Source organism: Coturnix japonica, chromosome 9 (genome assembly GCF_001577835.2).
Source record: "Coturnix japonica isolate 7356 chromosome 9, Coturnix japonica 2.1, whole genome shotgun sequence".
Taxonomy (NCBI): Eukaryota; Metazoa; Chordata; class Aves; order Galliformes; family Phasianidae; genus Coturnix; species Coturnix japonica.
Window position 1 is genome coordinate 2,302,720 of NC_029524.1, and position 25,539 is coordinate 2,328,258.

General features: G+C 44.9%; 1 protein-coding gene across 1 annotated transcript; it reads right to left on the reverse strand.

Annotated features, from left to right (window-relative positions):
- Positions 1-1,607: 1,607 nt before the first annotated feature.
- Positions 1,608-24,984, reverse strand: PCCB (propionyl-CoA carboxylase subunit beta). Its single transcript, XM_015870992.1, has 15 exons — positions 24,709-24,984; positions 23,791-23,910; positions 21,906-21,974; positions 20,075-20,131; positions 17,232-17,345; positions 15,081-15,191; positions 14,316-14,424; positions 13,318-13,438; positions 10,064-10,145; positions 8,229-8,352; positions 6,932-7,039; positions 4,529-4,629; positions 3,130-3,228; positions 2,840-2,933; positions 1,608-1,882 (listed from the first exon to the last, which is right to left on the reverse strand). The coding sequence occupies exons 1-15, from the start codon at positions 24,967-24,969 to the stop codon at positions 1,761-1,763; spliced, it is 1,692 nt and encodes a 563-aa protein (XP_015726478.1). The 5' UTR covers positions 24,970-24,984; the 3' UTR covers positions 1,608-1,760.
- Positions 24,985-25,539: the final 555 nt, after the last annotated feature.

A 25,539-nucleotide genomic window follows, 5' to 3' on the forward strand; every position in this document is an offset into this window, starting at 1 on the left:
GGACTTTTATTTGTTGGAAGGATTCTTATGTTGTACCTCATGTTTCTACAGGGGACTAGAAGTCATGAGAAGCTGGAGAAATGTTGCCAGAACAGCTTTCCAGTGTGTTTCCAAAGCACAGTGATGGCAGAGCAATGAAGTGCTCAGAAAACAGCAGCATGTAAGAGCCACATTCTTATACCAGCAAGGGGAAGAAGAGAGGATGGAGTCTGTATAACAACTAATGGGGTTAGGAAACTAAAACAACAGTTGTGCTGAGAAACTGCACACACTGCTTTACTGACGCAGCTTTTTCCTCTTGGGACAGCTGCTCTCCTACCTTTGAAAATCCTCCTGGTCCTGTGTGAGTAACTCATAGACACCTGATGACGCCACTCCTCACAACTAACTGAAGGACGCACTTCATTGTGTGGACCCCTGACACATTCCCATTTCAGCTGACCTTGCCTTGCTGCTTCCTGGGACAGCAGCAGCAGGCATGTCTGCTGAGATATAAGCATGTACATTCAGTCAACTTAAATGCATTTCCATAATCTGAATACATTACCTCTAGCCATTACAAGGCTGGGATCATAGTTGAAGCGGTCTTTCTGTGGTACATCTTAGGTCATTTTTAGTGACTGTTTTTTCCCCCCACTCCTTTTTTTCTTTTTCCCAGGCTCCATGGCTGAAGGCACCAGACACCAACTTTCCCAGGACCAGTGCCTACCAGCAAAGTTACACTCTTACCTCTTTCCTCCACTTCAGATGCCTGGGGAGTGGACAGAAGCAATGGTGATCTGCAGGTACAGTAGTTCTTTCTCTTCTAACACATTGCTGCTAATCACTGAGGATACACACAATAGACGGGTTGTCACAGGGCTTCTTGTGCGTGGGAGATGTTTGCAGTAGCACTAACCATGATAGTAACTGTTGCTCATTTGCTTTTGGGGCTGTAGTTCACAGCTTCCAATGAGGAGAGTGAGCACACAGCCATTGGTAGCAACATCTGTCACTTGAAAGTCAGGCAAATAATCATAGGAAAAAAAAAACCAAGCTGGAAGGCAGGTCTGGATGCCTCCAGGTCTCCATTTCAACCCTCTGTGCCAAGGGAGATTTTTTCTTTTAATGTCCCATTGGAATTTTTTTTCCAATTTAGGCATATTGTCTTGTCCTCCAAGAGAAGCCTGGCTCCCTTTATGCCACCTACACCTCAATGGCCCACACATAACTTGTTAACAACCAAAGACAGCATTGCTTCAGCCAGCATGTAAAAGCAGGAACCTGGGTAAGCCCAGCAGAGGAACAGAGCAGGTTAGTCTGAGACCTACAAAGCCTGCAATGCTGTGCACCAGAATCCAAGGCGAGGATTTTTCTTTCTGTAAGCTGTGGTGTAGGAAGCTGTCAGATCCCCAGGGCGATACTCTGCGGAGTTCTGATATCTCAGCAGCAAGAGGCCACTACAGCTCTGCCTGACACAGCCACCTCTGCAACCCATGAATGAAGGATCCAAGGAGCATTTGGCCCTAGACAACCCATACCAGCTTGCCTGCAGCAGGCACTGTGGCCTGCATCGCTTATGAACCCACAAAGAAAGGTTTATAAAGATGAATTGATAAGATCCTAAATTAAATGAGGTATGCCCTATGATTTATTGATAAGAGTTAGCAAAATCAAAATGAAGTACTCATTTATTAGTATACTCTATTGCAGAGTAGTCTGCCACGTGACAGAAAGTACTTGCATTCAGAGTACTGCCAAGGCTGAGTTCCTCCTCACACTCACAGTGGGATATTAGCGTGTTTCTTCCAGGGATTGGACTGGGTTTTGCTTGCCAGCACGTCAAGGTCGTGGCAGATGCGCCTGCGGGTGGTCGAAGGCTGGATGATATCATCAACAAACCCTGTGGAAAACAAACCACACTGAACGTTTGCATCTTAACCTTTTGTGATTCACACTCACAAAGCTAAACTAACTTTCAGGATCAACTCCTCACAAGTTACAAATTAACTTAAGAATTCAAAATAGCCTGAAGAAAAAACATTCCTGTGACAAGCGTTGAAACCAGAAACTTTACTTAAGGAGGGCTTTACTCACTGAATTCTTCACTGTTACTGCAAAAGCTTAGAGATATCACCTCTACTATTAATTAGTTTGACTTAAAGGTTCAGAATTGTTCATTTAAGGGGTTCTTCTGCTCTGCGTGTTCACAGGTCTTTTTCTCCTGGCTCTAACAGCAAACCAAAGGTAGCGATGCTGTATGCACTACCTGTGGTGAAGAGCTTGGCTAAGTCTTCCCAGCTCTGGGGCACTATTAAGAGGATTTAAATGAAGCACAAAGTTTATTAATTGGGCAAAGCAGCATAACTGGAAAGATGGAGAGCTCACCACAGAGCCCACAGAACCGCTTTCTAGAGCACAGGTAATGCTGCAAGGCTCAAGGAAAAGGTTCTGTTAGAAGAAGAGCAGAAAAATTCTCACCAAGGAGCTCTGGGAAAAGCTGCTGAACTGACACAGACCTTTTCTCAGGGCCAGCATCTACAACCATCACATAGATTGCTAAAGCACCTGTAATTTTAATTAATAGTATGAATTTTGAGGTGCTTCTCATTACTTCAAAATTGAAAGAATACTTTCCACTGCAGTGCCCACATTGTTCCAGTCTCTTCCCATCCAGAGCCATTCAGATGGGTGGTTTGCTTCTTTGGTCTAGATGTGGTTTTCCTTTTCACGCACAAGTTATAGTGACTTTTCTGACCAGGACACAAATTTCTTGGCTGAATAACTTACAGCAAAATGCATACTCAGTGCTTAAAACCAACTTCACACAGTGGCAGACTCAAAACAAGGGACACAGTACCTCTCATAGCTGCTGGAAACGGGTTTGCAAATTTATCCACGTATTCTGCCTCTGCATCTGTCTCTTTTCCTCTGAAAATGATCTGCACAGCGCCCTGGGAAGATGAAATCGCAGGTATTCAACCCATACAACAAGGGAAAAGTGTCTGCATTACCACCCCCCACACACTGCATGGGCACTGGGGAAATCGCTTCAGCAAAAGCATTGCTGGTCTTCATCTCACTAAGCGGCCTCTGTGCCAGTGAGCAGTGATGGCTGCTGCACACCAGTGCAAGCCTGCATTTATTTACCTTTGCCCCCATCACTGCCACCTCTGCAGTCGGCCAGGCATAGTTCGCATCTCCTCTTAAATGCTTTGAGCTCATCACATCATAGGCACCGCCATAGGCCTGGAACAAAACCCCAGGGATTCGTTAGTGTGAACTGACCTCAACACAGCAATAATTTACTTTTCTCTTGCAACTTCTACTGTTCCAACAACAAGCAAATGGAGCTACATTTTTACCTGTAAGAGAGCATATACAGCCTGCTGGTGGCTGCTGTTTGGTCCATCAATATGTGATTATTAGACACTGAGTGTATGCAAACACACGTTCAAGACATTCCCACTCATAAAAACAATGAGGAAATGTAAAACCTTGCCTGCAGCCATCTCCTAAGGGTAGGCTACACAAACTTGAAACCACATTAAAGCAGGAAGGGAGCTGTTGGAATATAAGACCTTCCTGAAGGCAGAAAAGAGGAGTCGGTGTTGCAGACAGACATCAGGCCTCACCCTGCATGTGCATTCAAATAAACAAGCTAGCAGGCTTCTGAGAGCTCCCGTCCAGGGCATGCAGCACTCAGATTCTGCTGTGCTCCACTCTGGGCCTGGAAGTGGTCCAGACAGCAAAGGTAAACAAATACTGCAGAGCCAGCTGCAGCCAAGTGTTTCAGGACAGTACTTAGAATGACAGCAAGGATGCAAACTTGGGAAGAGAATTGCAATGTTCAGAAGAAACAGGCATGGCAAAGGAAGAGACTCTTGAGAAGCTCTTTTAGTTTTATTGCTGTCCAAAGGCTATCACAAGGAAACAAACAACCACCAAACAACAAAAACACAAAACAGAACAAGAGGAACAGGCCAGGGAAGGAAAAGCAGGGAGATGTTTTTAGCTAAGCCTTTTGGGAACACAGAGAAGCATGCTGTCATGTAGCTTATAGAAAAAGAGAAGAGGAAACAAAGGAGGGTAAAGGAAAAGTACATGGAAAAAGGGAAAGCACAGAAGCATGAAACCTGTGCAAAGCAAACTGAAAAGAGACACAGTCAGCACTGCTGCTGGAATGGGAGTCTGAAGTTGCAAGAACACAGAAGATCACAAAGGTGGCCTCTCACAATGGGATGACGTGACCAGGTGACAGAGGACAAATGCTTGACTGAAGGCTTTCCAGGAAGAAAACAAAGAGTAGAAACATGGATTTGGAGGAGCACGGAGACAAAATGAAGTATGAAAGTATTCTGAGAACAGAAGAAATGGCCACTTGTAAATTGGCATGGAGACGTGTTACCAAATGGGACAAACTGCGGTGTGATCACTACAGAAGGCAGAAGTGGAGCAGACGTAAGAAGCTTCATGCAACCAGAAGTGCTGTTAGTGAAAACACAAACTCATTTTATGAAGTAACACCACAGAATTAATACCAACTTACTTTTCTGGTGATTACTGTAATTTTAGGCACAGTTGCTTCTGCAAAGGCAAACAGTAGTTTTGCACCGTGCCGTATGATCCCTCCGTACTCCTGAGCTGTACCTGCAAATGGCAGAAACAGTATTTATCACTCTGGGAAGTTCACACAAACTTCATGTGCAATTGGACAAGGGTCTTCAGCTTGTCATTACCAGGAGCACACCAACACCAACCAGAGCATTGTTAATGGCAGGAGCAGGCAATAGCCCAGCTGATTTTCTCCACTAGATGCTGAGCAGATCAATGAAAAATACCTCACCAAAAGCAGCATGAATTCTGAGCGCAAGGTCACAGAAATGCAATGCAGTTACTGCCCGGCAGTTCACCCATCTTCTTACAGGAAATTCTTTTCAATAAAAACTTTACAAATATGTGCTTTTAAGTTAAAATTTGTGTTGTGAGATTTTCTTTTTTAAACTTGGTAGCTTGATTTCAAGTGTTATTTGATTGCCTAATACTGCACATGCCTACACTCACAAATGTCCCTTCCGAACGGCAGTTTCTCTTTGGATTCCTATATTCACAGAATCACAGAATGACCCGGGTTGGAAGGGACCTCAAGGATCATGTAGTTCCAACCCCTGTGCCTAACAGGGCCACCAATCATACACCATTACTAGATCAAGTTGCCCAGGGCCCTGTCCTACCTGGTCTTGAACACCTCCAAGGACGGGGCATCCACAACCTCCCTGGGCAGCCTGTTCCAGGGCCTAACCACTCTTCTAGTAAAGAACTTCCCCCTAACATCCAACCTAAATCTTCCCTCTTTTAACGTAAAACCATTTCCCCGTGCCCTGCTATTATATATTATTATTATATTCCCCTGTAGACCGTTGGACACACCAAGCCTACAAGCAATTCCCAGTAGCAGACATCAGAACAACCAGGTCTTATTGCAGGAAGCAGCCCCAACACAGCTGAGATCCTCAGTCTACACCCAGGAGGTGGCAAGCACAGCTCCTGCAATCCAGGCAGTACTTCAGTCACCTGTAAAGCAGAGCAGCCAGTCACTTCAAGTGCCTCAGTTCAGCTGCTATCGGAACCATTCCTGCTGTGAACTCATATGAGCTCTGAACATCAATCTGGTCCCAAATTTGTTGTGTCTTTATTCTTAAATGCTATCTGCACACACCACCTAAATTGTTTTGTACACCTCAATGAAGATTCTTTATCTTTCCTTACTGAACAGAGAAATAGTGACCTCCACACTCAGAATACACTACTGGAATTAATATTTCTAATGGCAATGTATTAATCTTGCCAAACTCTGTGAAATATAACAGTTCATCATCAGCGTAAAGCTTCAAGTCATCTTTCTTCAGCTCTATTTTCATGTCTTCCCTTTACATGCTTCTAAGACAACATTCTGTTACACCACATTAAGTTACTGTTTCTAATAATTGGTGAACTGGAAATAGCTTTGTTCTTGTATCTGTCCATACTGCAGCCCCTGGAGTTCTAAGGAGAACCAAGCTGCTCTGTGACCCAAACAAAAGGAGAGTGTGTAAAGAGCAGGAGAGAAAGGAAAGTGGTCAAGAAGGAATAGAAGGTTCCCTTAACGCCTTCTCTATTGCCTCACCAATAAAACACATAACATGTATTGTAAAGTGAGAAACAGAACATTGACTGGTGGCATTCTGATGTTTTGATATCTAGTAATGGCCCTGAGTTAAGCCTCAACAGTTCTTATACTAGTGTTAACCTCATATTCCATTGTATCAGAGACTTTCTAATCCTCACACGGGCTGTTTTCTAGTTTTCTTTTTAACATTAACTGCTCATGTAACTAATGCTGAGGAAAGTCTAATCTCAAACCATTTAACTCATGGATGCTCTTATCTGAACAATGCTTGGAGTACAAAAGAACCTGAGCTTTCAAAGCAGGTTCTCATTGTATATTGTTTATGACAAGGACATCTCCAGAGAATGCAGGGTTTGTTTTAGTTTTAGACAGGCCACAATCACCTGCTGTACAATTCAGCTGCAGGGCACAGCTTTTGGGGGCTGATGGTCTCCTACCCACACCCAGCCCTGGCCAGCTACACTCATCCCAGTGCCTCCAGCCTGACCTCAGCACCGCTGTGCTCAGTTGGCCTCAGCAAAGCCCTGCAGAGCTCTGTCAGAGCACACACAAACAACAGCACTGCCTTATTTAGGCACTCATTTTTCCAGAATATAACATGTGTATTTCAGTATTTTATTGTGACAACTGCTGTACTTACCAAGTAACATTTTAAAGCCTGGCTTATTTAAGCTTTAGTACAGTAAACAGCTCTTGCAGCGCTGTTAAGATCAGTTCTGGCACCACCTCCTGCTGCTCCCCCCACCCTGCAACCAACAGGAATATAACAAGGACACAGCATACCTGGCAAAAACCCAGGAACGTCCACAAAAGTAATGAGAGGGATGTTGAATGCGTCGCAGAAGCGAACAAAGCGGGCTCCCTTGACAGAAGAGTTTATATCTAAGCACCCTGGAAGTAAGAAAGCAGAGTAAGGTGTTAATGACGTGCTATAGGCAGTAATTCAAGGCAGCATCAAAGTCACGCAGTATTTAAGCTGTATTCTCAAAAAGAAAGCAAAAGCAAAAGTCCTGCCTGCAGTAACATGGAGCTCATCATCAAGGCGTGCTGTCAGCACTAGGCTGACCACCATCTGCAGTCACCTGGCACTCATTCATCCTTCTGAACAGCATGCAATTTCCACCTCTTCCCGCAGCAACTGCTGTGCACAGACAGCTCCTATGCCAAAAAGTCACAGTTTAAATCACATCCTTGTCAATCAAATTATTTTTCTGTAATTTTTAATTATTTTTCCCAGTCAGTCATACTGGAACAATGGAGCTCCCCATTAAAAAACACAGGCATGAATGCATTGGGAAAGATGGGAGTCTTAGGGAAAAGCTGCAAAGTGCTTCTGTTCCGTGTCACTGCCGTGTCAAATTGCATGTGCTGTTGTATCAAACCTATTCAAGATGCACATAAGGACACCTCAAACATTAACTGCCTTCAAATTGAGAATACCATCTGAAGACTACAATAATATTAAAGCCAGTGACTGCCAGGCACTGTGGTAGCTGAGGCACTGGCTGGTCAGCACGAGTCTCCTCAGAAGTTACCCAGCTGTTAAAGAGAGACAGCAAAATCCCTTCTGCAGCTCAAAAAAGGTGATCTAAGCTATAGGTGTTTGTATCTTTGTGTCTGAATTGTGTGAGCTCCACACACTTGAAGCCATGTCTGAATGCTTCGCATTTGCAAAAGAGCTGCACTGCAGAACAGATTGGAGCACTCTCATGCTGTGGAAGCAAGCATGCAGGCTCCAGATTCTGCTTAATCAGTTCATCCCAGCCGCTGCCAGGCCAGAGGTGGCCTCCTCATGTGCTAGATACAGCATCCCTTTGAAAGAGCAAGACCATCATGTTGATAAAGAAATTAACCTTTTTTTGGGGTCTTCATGCACCAATGCAACAAGCAAGTGACACGACTGCACAACAGCAAGAATTCAGACAAAAAAGGCATTAGGAGAGCAGCATGAAGTAATGGCAGGCCACACAAAACATCCACAGCTCACATGGCAGCCAGCCAGCCTTACACAGAGGGCAACAAGCAAAAAAAACCAAACCGAGAGGAGGCAGCACATCAGAAGCTCACAGCTATCCCCGACCTGATGCTACTTTGGGTTGGTTGCCCACTATGCCAACTGTTCTTCCATTCATCCTGGCAAACCCCACAACGATGTTCCTGGCATAGGACGGCATGATCTCGAAGAACTCCCTTTCATCAACGATCTGTAAGGACAGGCAGAGCCCTCAGAACGATGCCTGCAGGTGTATTTGTATACACAGACACAGCTGTTAGTACGAGAAATTTTAACTTTTCAGAACTTGTAGAACAAAATAAAAAAGGAAGAAATCGTTTGGTCTTTGCAGGAAGTAATTAGCACTGTGTTTACTATCAGAATGGCCAATTAAGCATCCCAACAGAGAAAATCATCTCCGTAGTAAACCCGTTCTCCTAACTTACCACAGAAATCCCAATGGGATGCTAAGCATTTTCACCCTCAGCACACCACTGGCAGACTGCACTTTTAAGAGACAGCTTCCAGCAACGCAAGGCAAATCACACTCTTTGGAACCTGGGAACTTTTCATTATCTGTTTAATTCAGGCTTTGCTTCTTTGCAAATCCAGAGCATTTCCTTATGAGGACCAAATCCACTCTGCTGCAGATGACTTCTGTACTGACCAGCATTGTTGTTTGTGTACAACAGAGGGGAATGGGGCACAGCAGGAGGACACTGTGCCAAAAGGATCTCACTGCAAACACAAACCCTTACAGCTGCACCTCCCTGAGCTTGAAGGCCCCACGTACGCTCTGCAAAGTGACACCCACAGTTACAGAAAGCAGCATCAATATTCACATTCAACAAAGATGATAATCCCAGATGGAGCAGCAGTGACACCTACACATGGCTGCATTTCTGCTGTGTCCTACTCTAATGCCTTCTTTTCAGCTCTCGATGGCAATTTCCCCCATACACACCACAGTCTGCCAGTCCCTTCTGATGGGCAGAAAGTTTCAATTATTCATTACTCAAAGCAGTTTTATTTCCTTCCTTTCTACTTCCCAGCACCTGTGGGTGTGGGTTCTTTCCTAATTCACTTCAGAATTGTTAAACCCCACCTCTGACTTAGGACATTCAGAAGGGAAGGACCTGCAGATTAAAAATCCATTCTGTTTTTCTTAATCCACTGAAATGGATCTGAATGCAGCCAGCTGCACCCTGAGAAGTGTTGGCTGAAAGTGTGGGGGGGAAGAGACAGTCGGATAAAACAGCAAAAGGGAAACGTCTGGAAGGATGCCATGAGCTCAGCTGAACTCCCCCCAGCCACCATTTGTATTCACTACAAGGCTGCCCTTCCCAGCCCATCATCCACCACAGGATCCTGGGCCAACCTGGGAACCTGAACATTCAGAACTGGGACTGCCAGGTGCTCTACAGGGGCTGTAACATTTACACATAACAGAAGTGGAGGGTTTTTTGTTTGATTTTTGCGTTTGTTTTTCTTTTTTGTTTTATAGTCCTGTTCTCTGCACAACTGTTTTCAGAATATTAACTGACATATAGTATTGTTACAACTGACAAAGTATGGAATTAAGCAAAGCTAGGCAACAGAACCAACACTGCCTATGCTGCTTTAGTAAAATTCTGCTGGATTTATACATCCATCCTCTCATCTGTACAGCTGTGCATGCAGTGTGATAACACTGATCCAGAAGACAAGCACTGAGACCCTTTTCCCCTGCTGACTTTTTCTGCCATTACTGCTGTACCTTCATGCATGGCTGCAAAACGGGGAAAAACAGCAACCTGCAAAGACTGAGAAACAGATCTGAAATGGCACCATATTGGTTTCTTTCCATTATTAACAACTACATACACATGGAATACAGTATATTCGCATTCTTTACTCAGCAGGGCTCAGACCGGCAGACTTACAGAGTGTATGATATCCAGCATATCGTAGGCTTTAGTGGATTCAATGGGGACAATTGTGTCCAGTTCAGGAACCAAACGGTCACTGCAGAAAACAAATCCAAGCAATAATATTTACAGATCAGATGAACACCAAGACCAAAAGCTCAGACAAACAGTGCCGACGCCATTTCTCTGAAACATCATGGGAACTGTTACTCAAACATGGGGAAAAAAAAACAGTCCTCTTAGCAGCAGTCAGTTGTGCTTTGGGCCACTGAGGGCTCACCCATAGGGTTACCTTTTGCTCTGAGCTCCTCCTGGAGGAGGAAAGTCTGATCCATCTCTTGACGAACAAAACACATCTCTTCTAGAGATGTATTTATGTCTATGAAATAATGGCCTGGAAACACTGCTCCTCCTCTGGCTGGAGGGGCTCATTGACACAGGGGACTCCGCTGGGGAGGACCCAAATGCTCCAGTGCTGGAGCACAGCTCAGCAACAGGGGAATTATTTGTAAGAATCAGTGCCAAACACAGTGCAGAAGCACAACAGTCCAGCACTGGAGGCCTTACAGATGGCTGAAGTGGCCTCTCCAATGGCAGGGCAAGGTTTCTTGTTATTCTTGTCACATTTACATCTCTGATGCTGCCTCTGCCCACGCTCTATGCTTGTGATCTGAATAAACCACTGGAAACCTCTCCGTACTTCCATATTGCTTTCCCCTACCACCAAACAGGTAGAGACTTGTATGAGGACAGAACATCAGTTCACAGCTTCTTCAGTTTAAACACTGGGTTTAAAGAAATCTTACAGTTGCTCTGCTTATCTCAACATCTCTGCACTTCAAGAGCTCAACGTTTCACACCCTGTTAGCAGCTCACACTGTCAGTTACACACCTTCAATAGTTTCATTAACGACTTATAGATGTTGGCATTCATGGGGTCTTTGGACTCATTCACAGTCCCAAAGTTAATTTAGAATGGATTTGGAAACTTTTGCTTTCCCATAAAGTAGCTATGAATGTGTTTCAAAATCTGCCTGTTACCTACAGATTGTATTCTCAGATATCCCATAGGATAAGGAAAATGAAAACATGAAAGTATTGCTCCCATAAACTCACAGAAGGTAGAGATGGAAATTGTAACAGCATTTAAATGAACAACCACTGGCAAACAAAGACATTACCCAGAATATCTCAGGGAAAAAACAACTCTCAAGCTGTCAAGATAAAGGACATACGGAGCTTGCAAGTGGAGCCCCTGGACTCACAGGGCTGAGGGATCTCATTTATCTGTTTGAAATCCCATTTATCTGAAAGGATTTGTTGCTCATCATCAAGGCAGTCATCTGAAGCCTGCGACAGCCTGAGAAACCCTCACCCAGGTCAACAGTGGTTTCTGTTTAATGCAAAGATGGACGTGTGTGAGGTTCCCAGGAACGGCTCCATGCTTCCTCCTGAACGTGTGCACATTCTTCAGGCTTCAGAAGGGAACAGAACTTGTTTACAGTTGAAAACAAAAATCACAACACACAAATGGGATGTACCTCAAAGGCAGAGGACAAGCACCAAAGGAATCTTATTTTTTACGGAATCAAAAAAAGATGACCAAAAGAAACAACTGTAACCAACAGGGGTTTCAGCTACCAAACCTGATGTCATCAGCACCACAAAGAACCAATCTGCAGGGGGAAAAAAAACAACATGCTTGGACTTAGCAATGAAAATGAAAGGACGTAATGTTTCATTTACACCATTAGTGGGGCAATTCCTCCTGGCATGAAATCGGTCCAGTGAGAAAGAAGCACGAGGAGTGGGCTGTGACTGCAGCAGCAGCAAGAACCAACCCTTCAGTTCAAGGCAAGAGTCCACACAGATGTCAGTATGTGCAGATGAAGCAGCACCAGCGTTGAGTATTAGGACAATACAATTTGATCAATACTGGAGATATCACTATACACATGGGTAAATAAATTTATCTTCACATGTAGAAAGACAACCAAATTGAAGTTCTTAACACAAATTATTGAGCATTTACTATACCGTATACCTGGTGCTGCATAAAACATTACCTCCCATAACACAGAACTAATCAGACTCCCATATACTAGCAGCCATGGGATAACCAGCAGCTTCTCACAGATGAACAAACTGCCCGTTGCCTGATACACTGATTACAAAACAGGCTGTTGTTTCAGTAAATGAAAGTAAAACATCAGAATATCCCAGTACAACATGCTGAATGCTTAGAAAGAAAGCGCCCACCTCAGCAGCAATAGTGCCCCATATTCACCCAGCAATACCACAGAACTGCTCTGGTTTGTCACTGTAAGAACAGCCTTCCAGCTTAACAAATACGAGACCAACATCACAGGAAATGTTAGGACCAGAAACTAATCAGTTTGTCTGACCTTCCTCTTCACAGCACTTGGCAACTTATTTCTCTTAGCAGAGAGGAACGTATTTCATTTACCACAGCAGTGATCTGAAACACTGATATGAAAAAAACTGCTTCAAAGACAGTGAAGCATAAAGAGAGGATAACCTTCCCAACACCCACGTCAAAATCTTCAAGTGTGCAAGAAACCACAAGATACAAATCATATGCAACAGAACAGAAAGGATGAACAAAGATAGGAGCAGGTGCCATACAGGAGAGGGTGGTGACCTTTCAGGGGATGTGTGCAGGAAGGGCTGAGCTAAGGCTGCAGCCAGATCTTTGGTTAAACAGCTTTTATTCCACTGACATCCTGCCTGTCCTGCTGTTAGCAAGGCTGCCTACCAAACCAGCGCTGTGCTGACTCCCAGGCTGCCCCTCCAACACTTGGCATTTTTTGCCATTTTTCTGTTTTCCATTCTTGAAGTGATGAGGCCTTCCTTTGTTGTCAGCTACACAACAAGCCTTCCAGACAGCAACCTCATCATTCCATCCCAATCTCTATGTTTGGTGACCAAAGCTTACCCAATAGTCACAACCCTGACAGAGCAGGGCAGCATCTCCCCATTGCACCTTACTGTGCTATCTTCTGCCTCACTGTGCTTGTCTGAAGAGCTCTGAACTGGACAGAGATTACTTCCCCCTCATCCTATACACAGCATATAATTACTTTGTGAAAATTAAACTTAACAGTGAGCACGCATGTTACGCATACACACATATCTAAACACTTCCCACAATGTGACAGAATTATCAGAACACATTTATGTCTGTTGAGCCAGAGAAGCCATGAAACGCAGCAGTCAGAAAGCAGAGAGCTCAGCCAGCCTCCTCTTACCTGGGATCGTGGCACTCACAGACTGGAGCCGGGTCACGGTTGCTAAGAGGTAAATAATTAAAGAACTCCCGGAGGTTAAGTATGGCATCAATGTCGTTCTCAAAGGCCCTGTGCGCCACTCCTGGAAAGAAGCAGTTACTGAAATTACTTGGCAATGTTTAGTTTTCAAGTATGTATCTATAAAAACAAGGAAGGAAGAGAAAGATGCTTTAAACTTAAGCTATTAACAATCAGGAGTTTTAAGCAACCAGATCTGACCAGTTAAAAATACCTAGAAAATGTGTGGCTGTATCGGTCTTCTTCCAGAAGAGCTCCGGATTGTTGATTTCACACTTAAAACAACGTAAACTGGTTTATCAGCTGTCACAGACCTAAGCTGGATCCCAGCCTTGTGCAATGCAACCCAGAGCTCAAGCTTTACACCATGCATTCCCTCCCAAGGGCTGGATCTGAGGGAGGGGTGCACACATGTTGCTTTGGTTCACATCAGGCCAGTTCACAGTGTGAAATCCCACAGCCACTTGGAGCTTCAAGAAGATCAACGAGTCACCAAATCTCCCCAGAGGAAAAGAAAGAAAAAATACCAGGCCAAATGGAAGGAATGTTCCCAGGCAAACAAGGGATTGCTAAGAATCCTTCAACCCACGCACATTTCTGGGGACAAACACACAAAAAACACCATACCAAACCTTCCTTGTGAGCTCTGCTCTCCTACAGCCTTTCCATTTCCATATTCTTCTGTGGATTTGCTGCTTTCTCCCCAGAAAATCCCAGAACTCTGCCACATTCCCACTTTTCCTACTTTGTCTTCTACCATTGAGAGGGATTGGTATGAGCCCTGCACACAGCAAGATCCCGGTGCTTCAGCGGTTTCACCCCTTCGCCTCAGCTAACAGCCACGACCACAAGAATCACTACAAATTTCCCAGCAGCTACAACAGCCACATAACTCATGTTAAAGAAAATCAGAGCACGAGGTCAAACTTCCCAGCTCTCACCAGACACAGCCGTGTGCGTCTTCGCTCCCCCGAGCTGCTCCTGTGTGACATCTTCATTGGTAACAGACTTAACTACATCTGGGCCAGTGATGAACAGATAGGACGTATCCTAGGGGAGAGAATAAAGCAAATACAGTGTACAAATGCCAGAGCCAAGCTGCAAAAGCACCTGAGGAAAAGCTGCTGTCCTGACAGACCTTCCTCAAAATAGGAAAACTGTTCAACACTGGGGAGAATATCCCCAAAAATCCCTGATACATTATACTAAAACCCACAGAAAACAGTTACCTGCGGGTTACTTCAGTAATGTATTCTTGACTTCCTATGCAGAATAAACTGAATTCAATTACTTAACCCCGCCTCAACCTAGAGGTGTATTTTGCAGTTTCTGTGTGTCTTTTATTTTCAATTTCTGTACCAATCTCTACAGACATTATTAGGTTACAGAGAAGAAAAACCCAGGACAAAAATTGTGACGTAAAGACAACAGTGCAGCTACTTCTTAGGACAAAAAGGGAAGATCCATTAGTGCTAAGAGGCACCCAAAGGAAGACGGATGGAAGGACTTTTACACTGAGTACTCAGAGAACTTAGAACAACTGGAACAAAGATCAACTCTATGATTCTAAATGTAAAGTGAATAGGAAAGAATAATTCTAGGTCTTCCAGTTAAAGTACTAGCATGAAATGCAAAAAGAAGTGTGGAAAGGTGACTGTGACTGACCCCTGTTATCAGCAGCAAGGCAGGATCTGCTCCACCCTTACCTTCACCATGAACGTGAAGTCAGTTAAAGCAGGGGAATATACAGCTCCACCAGCACAGGGCCCCATGATGAGTGAGATCTGAGGCACCAGCCCAGAACACAGAACATTTCTCTGCAACAGAAAACACAAAGACATCCAGTCTTAATGACAGAAATACATTAAATGTGTTTACTTCCCAAAACCGAACTGCCACCACATTCATCTGCTTTGATTAGAGAAAAGGAGACATCATACCTCATACTGAAAACAGACCCACTGCACAATGCTGAAAGGAAATGTCTAAGCAAGGGATTCATGTATCACATTTCCCAAGAGGCAACAAATTTTATCACTCTGAGCATCAGTGCCAGCCTGCTTTGAAGGAAAAATGATCCCCAGGGATCAGAAATTCAGCATACAGCAGCAGTCAGCAGCAACACCAGGAATGTTGCATCTATGTAAACCAAGGATGAGTGATTTGCAGCATTAACTGGGCTCAGCAATACACATCAAACTTCAGTGAACCTATTGTTTCTGCACCTCACAATTCTCAGAAGTACTGAAGCTTAGCAGAAAAGGAGGCCCATGCAAGGCATTTCCAAGCAAGATCGTCAGCTTCTGATGGCTACATGTGGAGCATCACACCCTGTTTTAGGCCCCCATACAAGTCTGACAAACTGGGACACATTGGAAGACGATCCCGTGAGAGTCAGAGGACTGGAGCAGTCAGCAGGAGGCCATGGGAATGGGGGCTGCTGAGCACAGAGAAAAGAAGCCAGATAAAGAGCTTGCTGCTACCTGCAAATGTGCCAAGGGACTCCTGTGGAAAAGTGTGATCTCTCCTGGGAAACACACAAGGAAAGGATGAGGACCAAGTGGTACAAATCACAGCAAGAGATAACAAAAAAACCATCACCATGAGAATAGTTCTGCAAGGCTGATGAGTGTCCATCCCTAGAGACACTTGTAACATGGTTAGATGAGATGAAGAAACCTGGTTTATTGTTATAATCGGCCCTGGTTTGAGCAGAACGTTGGTCTGTACGCACCCAGATGACTCTTTGGGCTGGAATTATTCTGTAATTCTATTCTAAATCAGTAAAGCTGATAGTTGATCATGGTGAGCTATTTATTAAGGCAACAGAAAAGCAAAACTCCACATGGTTATGAAAAAGAAAGAATAGAAAGCAGGCTGAACTTTGTCCTTTGGGTTAATGGCACAAACATCAGAAGGCATTGCAGTAACTCAAAACCACCAACCAAAAAGCCAGAAAAGCAAAAAAACTGTCAGTAAGAGAACCAATGATCCCTGGAATCCTTCCGTCACTTGTTTTCAAAACAGCTCTCAAAGATGTTTGCGATTACTACTGTTCCTATCATTTATAATAAATGGTATTGCTCATTCCTACAGAAAGTACAATCATATCCGTGTTCACTTCCTTTGAAACTATGCATTTCGGCAGGCGTATAAAGTAATGTCATTTTAGTGGGGAAAAAAACCAACAAACCAATAGTGGGTGTAGTAGTCACAAAGATACTGCGTAACACAGAACTTCCACCAGACCTGCACCTCCTCAGGTGGGAACATTAACAAGCTCCACTGTATCTGGAAATGTTCTTTGCACAGAAAACTCCTGCTTGCATTTTTTTTCCTCCCTTCATTGACCTACCACCTTGATAGAACACCTGCTGCTGTTCTTAACACCTGATGCATGTTCTCAAGTTACCTCTGAGTACAGGGCATTGGGTTTATTTAAAGTCCTTTTTTCTGCTGCAGAAAAGTGTCACCATTTATCAGCCCTTCAGAAAGCAAGCGTGCTCTGGGAAATTCTTAACAGGTCTGTATCTCAGAGCAGCCACAGGGACAGCTAGTGGTGGATCACAGCTATCAGTCACCAAACAAAGCTCTCCAAAGCACAGTGTGCCCACTTGTCTCAAACAAATGCATAAACATTTTGAAAGAAGTTACACCCAGACACACACAAGCTGTAACTCGGCGTGAATCAACTTCATTTACAATATTTATAGGGTTTTTTCCTAATTAAGTAAACCCTGCTTTTCTATTCTTCTGACAAAGCCCACATTACAGTGTAGCTCCTACAGAGCTTTTCATCAGCTCACAGTGTTGGACAACATTCAGCGTTACCCGTGCTTAACCAGCAGGGTACTCACCAAAAAGATGTCTGCATAGCCAGCCAGCGACTCCACCCCTTCCTGAATGCGGGCTCCTCCGGAGTCATTCAGCCCTATGACAGGTGCTCCAACCATGGCAGCCTGATCCATGACCTGGTGACGAGTACAGACACTTGGTTACTTTCCCAGCTAAGCTACAACACCAGGGCAGCCCTTCCCTATCAAACTGTACATCCCCCAGAAAAAAAATCCACGAGACAGAATTTGAACTGCTTATATAGCACTTCACAACTCCTTTTCTTGCATTAATTACCAGAGTCACTAACTGCTTAATGACAAATTGCATTTGACAGGCCAATACAACAGGAAAGGCATTACTACAAAGGTGCAATGGCAGAAGGAGCAGCACAATAAAAAGGTGCTATAAAGGAAGGGCATAAGATTGCTCACCCCTCTCACCCCTAATAGAAGGTTCCAGGTTTGCAGGGAAAGCTTCACCAAGGAGCAACCTCCAACCAGAGATCCTTCCCCAGCAGCAGTCAGCCCTTGAATGAGCTCTGAGAGGTGCAGCCAGGCTCCACCCTTCCAGTCTCATCGCCTTCACCTGTGCTCCCAGAGCTGACCCCGGGTGCTCAATCAATGGGTCAGGCCATAACTCAACAGTTCCTGTACAGACTCACTCAGACATGGTCTGTCAATCTCTAGTTTGGTATTTTTTCCTGCCCTTGAAATCATTTTTACCCAATCATATCCAATCTTTAAGATTTCTAACTCTGCAGCCCTGTCTTTCCAAGTGCTCACAGCATCAACAGTAGAAAGCAGGTTTTCTATTCCTGGAAAAACAGAAAGGACATTATGCCATTCAAATCAATACACCCTAGCAGTACCGAAATTCCAGCCTGAACATGGATTGGTGCTAACTGCCTCTATGTAGCTCCCAGCTGGCATCACTCCTACTTCCAGTCACTGCATGTAAAACAGGGATCCTTCAAACTTAGTGGCTGGATGCTCATTTAATAGTTGGATCTCCACTGGGGCAAACAGGGAGAATGATTTTGCAGTTAAATACAGTCCTGCATTTTAAAAGCATCTGTGAGGGCTGCAAGCAGAGGCTGCATGAGCCGCCTTGTTTGCTTACAGGGATGTCACATGCGGTGTGATCAAATGTGTCTTATTAGAAACCAGACAGCATTTATTGCCTTCCTGGGAAGCCTGTTATCCCACCAGGTCAGTGAAACAAGTTTACTGACACGCTTTGCTATTTCCCATAAAGATTCATTACTTACTTCCAAGATTTTTCCTTCACATCAGTATACACATTTAGACTACTCATAGTTGAGACTTTTTTTTTGCCATACCAGTACATACAGCTCTTCTGCAAAAGGAGTATGTAACCTATAGCCCAGACCGACCTACCCTGCAAGATGCCAAATACTCCAAGACAAAAAATCCACCTGCAGAACAATGACAGCCAAAGAGAAAAGTCCTGTTGAGGGGCAGCAACTTCACAACTGTGTTCCATGATATTTTACATGCCTCAAGCAATCCATAGGGCCTGCAGGAGCCAAGACTGTCTCCCAGAACGGATTTCTGCTTCCCAGAACTCAGCTCAGTAAGAACTAAAGTGAGACAGATACCAAGCCATGCAGCTTTCCACTGCCCAAGCTACAGCCTCACAAACTGAGTAACTGATGCATCCAGAGCCTTCAAACTTCAAAGCCTTCACTGGTACTGGTGGCAAACACAGTATCAGTTAGGAAGGATTCATGTCTTCCAGTTCTGCTACCACTCCTGCTGTTTGAGAAGTAACAGGTCACGAACAAAACAACAGAAGGTATCCCAGTACCATCACATTACTCCCATCAGCAAGAAACATTTCAAAGCTCTGATGTAAAAGGACAATACAAACAGCTTTGCTGAGATCAAGAGCTGGTAAATCCAAGTAGTTATTACTCAGCCCAAAATCTTCTGGTCTTCTAGTTTTATATCTACTCACTGCATAGGAGGTTATGCCAAAAAAAAATAGTTATTTCCAGCAGGAGAAAAGGCCCTGAGCTCCGTGCAGCTTGGTGCCAATTCCATAGGAAAAAAAATCTGCAAGTTCTCATCAGCCCATGCCACTGAACACTCGTGTATGGAACAGCTGCTGCCCTCCACACCCCCGGGATTCCAACACCAGCTTTTTCAGTGAGGCAGCAGGGCAAATGAGGACAAACAGCCACAGGTGCCTGATAACAGAAACTCGGTGTCAAGGTGACCTCTGCATTGTAGTCTGTCTTCAGGTTGTTTACTTGTTACATTTCTTTTCATAAATACTACATTTCCACAAAACACAACTTCCAAGTCATTCCATATTCCTCCCCCAGACAACAGCTAATTAATCCATGCTCATATTTATACATCTCTCTGGTTTTTTGCAACACAACAGAAAAATCAACTTAAAGCATACATTACATACATCATGTGCCCCGGTGGCGCAGGTGGTAGGAATGCTGCATTGCAACACCGGGGCCCGGGTGTTTGAATCCCCCTGTGGTGCAAGTGGTAGAAGTGCCACCCTGCAGCACAGAGGCTCGAATCCCGGGGGTTGGACTCGATGATCTCTAAGGTTCCTTCCAACCCGCACGAGACTATTACTATTACTATTATTATTACTATTACTTACAACAGGTTGACGAGCTCCCAGAGGGCACCTCTCTGCTCAGCTGTGCTCCCACCCCCGTACCAAATGTAAGGACACAGGTGTTCTGAGACGGCCAGCAACAACCACCACAGCCCACTAAAGTCACTCACAAAGCATTTCCTCCAAAGTTACTAGCACGAGAGATTGGAAAAAGGAAACTGACAAGTTTTTCTTGCTGTTTTCTATTGTGAAGTATTACCTTGCAGATCTTCTGGGCGTGAGCTCCAGACAAACTACCTCCAAATACAGTAAAATCCTGGAAACAAAACAAATTCTGAGATTATGGAAAGAATAATAACAAGCAGCCAAATGAATCCCAATAACTGACCTTGATGAAAATGTGTCAAGAGTACAATCCTGCAGTGCTCTACATTAAATGTACTGCTCCTGACTCTGTACAGCAGCCTGCAGATCAATCTTGGTCAACTCAACCTTGTTTACAAGTAAGAAGATTTTTTATTCATTTGCAGTAGATTCTATGTTCACATCACAAACTCACTGTGTCTCATTTGCTTGGATTGTTCTTCAAACAAACACACTTTCTACAAACAAACATGACTCTTACAGAGATATTACCAAAACTGGAGGAAGCCTGAGAAATGTCATTGTAAGTAGAGTCCCACTGCAATGGGTGGCAGTAAGATAAAGCTGCCAACAGGCAGAAATCACAGATGAAGACATGCCATTGTTCTGTATCCATGAGTTATGCTCCAAGAGTTCATTATTCCTTTAGGGATGCTGCAGCAACAACACCAGCCAAAATGGACAGCTGGTGCTACCTCTGGGACTGTGCTGTGAGATTCTGAAAGAGCAACAAGGAGCCTTGGAGCTGATCCAGAAGGGAGGAGGGATGGCAACACCTGGCACCCAGGGTCAACTTCTGGTCAGCTTCACTGATGCATTCCCTCAGAGTTTTACCCTTAAAGAAACCCTAGAAACTCAGCTGGCATAGAACATTGTGACTAGGAGTTGAAGCAAAAAGGAAGTAAAATCTCAAGTGGCAGCTGAATTTGGAGATGCATAAAGTCTTTAAAAAAAATAATTTCTTAAAAATTGCACACGATGAAGGGACACGTTGAAACCCTTTCAATATAAGAACTGCCCTCTACCTTGTGTTATTTGAACAAAGAACTTGTTCGGCTCCCCCCTCATATTCAAAGCCCACATAACAAGAGTGCCCTCCCCTGGAAGAACCACACACCCAAGACAAAGCAGGCACAGTGTATGCCTCAGTGCAAGCAAGATGGCAACAACCACTCTGGCCATGGAAGCAACTTGAACAAAGGCTACGTGGTAGCCCAGCACAGACAGGCAGATATCAACAACTTAAAAGAAAGCTCTTCTTCCACTGTGTTAAGACTCATCCAAGATAAATTCCACCTATGGTGTTTCCTCTAAAATACCAAGCGTGCGGTTTATCTATTTATATGCTATCTATCACAGCCTCTCTGACTAACCAGATCGCTCAAACATGAAAAACAATAATTCAGGGTTGCTCAGGTGCCCTTTGCCATGAATTGAACCCAGTGCAATTCCAGTTGGTATCTCCAGCAGGCAGACCCAGATTCACAGCTTCCACTTGGGAAGGTGGTTCCCAGGGCTCACAAAGCATTCTACTGATATTTGCAGGACAGGCTGTGGCTGCATGAGTCCATTCACACACCTCCAACTGAAGGGACAGCCAGAGTTCTCGGTACTTGCAACACACTGTGCTCAGAGATATCTCCATTAATTCATTCCTTATTTATCAAATAAGGTAAATTTACCAAAGAGGTGCTGCATTCATCACTTACTTCATCTCAACCTTACCTACAACTGCAACCCTCTCAAAATAAATGGTTTGGGAATGATTTCTTTTGCCTCTTCTTGTCTCAAAGTGCACTGCTTCCTCCCACAGGATGCTACGTTTATCTTACGTTTAATGGCAGGTGGTAAACAGGTACATCACTACATGGTCACAGTGAAATACAGTGTACTCATTTCAAAGGATAAGATCGTGCTGTTTATAAAAACAAAAAGCAGGAACATACCTGACTGAAAACATAAGCCAGTCTACCATTAATCCGTCCACGGCCAGTCACCACACTGTCTCCAGGGTACTGTAATAGGAAAGAAAAAGAAATATACATATCTATATGTCAAAATAGCAACAATGCCCATTAAAAAGAACTGAGTACGAGGTCAAGGTAAAGACTGGCATTGTGGAAGGACTGGTCTTTATTTCTGCAGTGGAAGCTCCATTAAGACTCACTTAAGCACTGGAAAAGAATACTGCAGGTAATAGTATCGTATAAAAGTTACATATGAAGTTAAAGATTTGGGAGTTTTGCACTTTCCCCTCGAATTTCAGCCATGTCTGGAGTTACGGCAAATCATGTCCTCAGAGATGGGATGCACATCTTATTAGAATCACATGGTTTTAAAAGAATGGGCACCAGACATAAATCTTTCTTGAGAAAGGTCATAAAATACAGAACACAAAACACTTCAGCTTGACCTGTCCCATTTTTTACCCTGTAAGTGAGGGTAAAGATGGAGGAGGAGATACAGCACGTGAATCCTAAAATTTCCTTACTGATGTTGTCTCACTTTTAAGTAAGTATATGGATGTTTTTCAACACAGCAGAGGAACTGTGCTGCCATAGAGGAATTCCAAGCATGTCAATGCTTTCTTCTGCCTAGGAGGAAAAAAACCAAACAAACAAACCCCACTTCTCCACTCCAAGGCTCATTTATACTAAGGTAATCTTTCTGCAGGGAAGTCACATCTTTTGGGGACACTTCTCAAGCTGCACAGACAGCATTCCTACCACCTCCTGGCATGCAGAAAAGCATTAACCACCACTCCAGCTCCAGCCACTGTAGTGCAAAGATGACTCCTAACAGCCCATACTGTGTCCTGGACATAGTACCAGTTTCACTCTACCTTTGGAGACTTCCAGGAACCCAGAGAAATTCAATGCTAAACTAATATTCCAGCTCACTGCCCACCAATTAGGTCGTCGGTTGTAAAAGTGTGCTCTGTAAACACAGTCTGCAGCCCAATGAAAGGTGAATTCTGAAGGACAAGGCAAAAATTAACCCAGCTGTCACTCTTAGGACTTCACTGCTCCTTTTATCTGCACTTCGTTCACAGCACCTATTCCTACCATGTTCCAAATCAGAGTAACCTACAGGAAGGCTCAACCCCAGGAGGCTCATCTGCAATAGACACCTACACAGCCCTGTGTGTTCACCAGTCACTCCTGCAGAACACTGCAATGAAATACTCTTTGCAGGTAGTAATTTACCACCAGGCATCAGTGTCAGTGTCAGAGACCTCGGGGAGCCACTGACTTTTCCTCTACACGATGCACCTCGTGTACCTTGTTGGTTTAGGATATATGGCCACATATCAAAAACTGTATAACTGAGGCAAATTGCAGCTTCCCAACAAACCAGCATAACTGCTTGAATGAGCAAACATCAGGTTTTCAGGCCCTAAAGGATTTAATGACTGCAGTATGGTAAGCGTACATACAGACCTGACTGAATTGAGCCTATAGCTCTAACAATATCTGTAGAGAGGCAGAAGGATCTATGTTTGTATAATACACATTATATATGCAAATACAGGTGGATCTGTACACGTAAAATGGATTTGCATTGTACGTATCTCTGACTTGACAGACAAATGTAAGGCAGCAGCCAAGGAAGTACTTGAAACAAACAGGTAATCTTCCAAAACAAAACAAAGATCAAATTTAAACAATGTAAAAATAAACCACACGAGCTGTTACACGAAAATTATGAGCAACAAAAGCAAATCTGCAAACACTTCCCAAACCCAAAACAAACAGAAGAACCTACCGTCAATCATGTGGCTGGCTAAGCAGCAGAGGACAAAGAAACAAGAGTTACGTGAAACAAAACTACCTTATTCTTACTGGAGTCCATCCCGAAGTCAGAACATCTGTGCTCCACAAACATGTCATACTCATCAAAGCTGTCGGGGTCCAGCAACAGAAGAATCCGCTCTCTTGCTGTCAGCTTGCCCTGCAATGGAGCACACTGCAGTCAGTGCAGCCATTGGGCAGCCCTGGCTCTGCCAGACACCACCATGTGCAGTTTAATGACACATTCCCCCACCAGATCTGCTGTTTGCCCCGCTGACTGCATACCCCCAGAGCTGGAGGTACAGTCAGTGATGAGCCTGCTCAAGAGCAAACACAACGCAAGGAGACTCTGACAAGAAGGCTGACTATTGGAGCAGCACCCCCACAAGATAGGAGGAAACTGCCTCAGCCTTTACAACAAGATGTAATGGCATCTCAGCTATTTTTGCTTACACGTTTGAATGCTGCTATGCTGTTAAGGCCTTTGAAAGTGGAGCCCTTGCACAACCAACCCAGCCCACAGCAGCAGCGCAGGGCGTTCTGTGGGATCTGAGTGCAGTAAGGGAAAGGGGAAGGCTGCACACTCTGCTGTGCACCAACCGGGCACCGGAGCAGGAAGGGCCAAGAACAGAGAGAACAGAGAGGTGGGAAGCTCTGCACGCCCTTCCTCGGCGCTGATCGCGTCTATAAGTAACCAGTGAGTTACGTTCTGAGCGGGGTGTGATAGCGGTGGGGAAAGCCCTCCGAGCTCACCCGCAGCCCGTCCCCCCCACCCCGCTGCTTGAGCCGCTGTTCCCGTGCCGGCTCCGCGCTCGGTGCCGCTGAGGCTCGCTGCAGCACCGCGCTGACTCAGTGCACGCTCGAGCACGGACGTCGCCTCACTCAGGGCAGCCCCGTCACGGAGCCCGGCGGCGGGGAGCGGCGGACCTGAGCTCTCCTCCCGCCGCCCGCCCCTCACCCGCCTGTGCTGCGCGTCGATGCGGCTCTGCCCGCCGCCCAGCAGCGCGGCGCGGCGCTTCTCCTCGATGCGCTTTGGCACGGAGCCCCCCGAGGCGGCGCGGTGTCCGCACGGGGCGGCCCGGCACAGCGCGGCCCGCAGCACCAACAGCGCCGCCATGTTGCGAGCAGCCGGCGGGCGCCGCGCATGCGCGAGGCGGCGGAGCGGGAGCGGAACGTGCCGTGTGCAGCGGGGCCGCTGCTGTGGGCGGCTCAGCGCCATGAGGGACCGGCGGGTGGCGGTCAGTGCTGAGCTCAGCTCAGTACCACACAGTGCTGTGACACTGCGTAAAACAGGAACATGATGTGCTTCTGGTGTGATAAAATAATGAGTCTGGCCCTGTTGTACAAAGGCGCTGTTAAAAGACCTCGAAGTGTTTGTTGGAAAGTAACTACAAGACCTGTGTGAGCTCCTGTGGGGCTCTGTGGTGTCCAGAGTGCAGTAACACACATAGAAACACCAACCAAGTTTGCCATTGGTCTCCTGTTTTTCTACATAAACACATTCTGCACGCCCAGACTTCCAGAAGCAGTGTAAATTCTGCTGTTCTTTATTGTTAGGACTATTATTTCTCTTTCCAGGTAATTCGCTAAAGTCGATTAGGTTCCTGTAGGAAAAGCTACTGTAATGAAGGATCTCTTGACACAGGGAGCTCCTGCATCACCTCATGTTTGATATCACACATTGACAATGAGCCACCCAGCAAGAGCTAAATAGTTATTCAAGTGCTGTATCAAAATCAAAGGCTTAAAACTAACACTGAAGAACTGAGGCCACTAGTGCAGGTCTCTG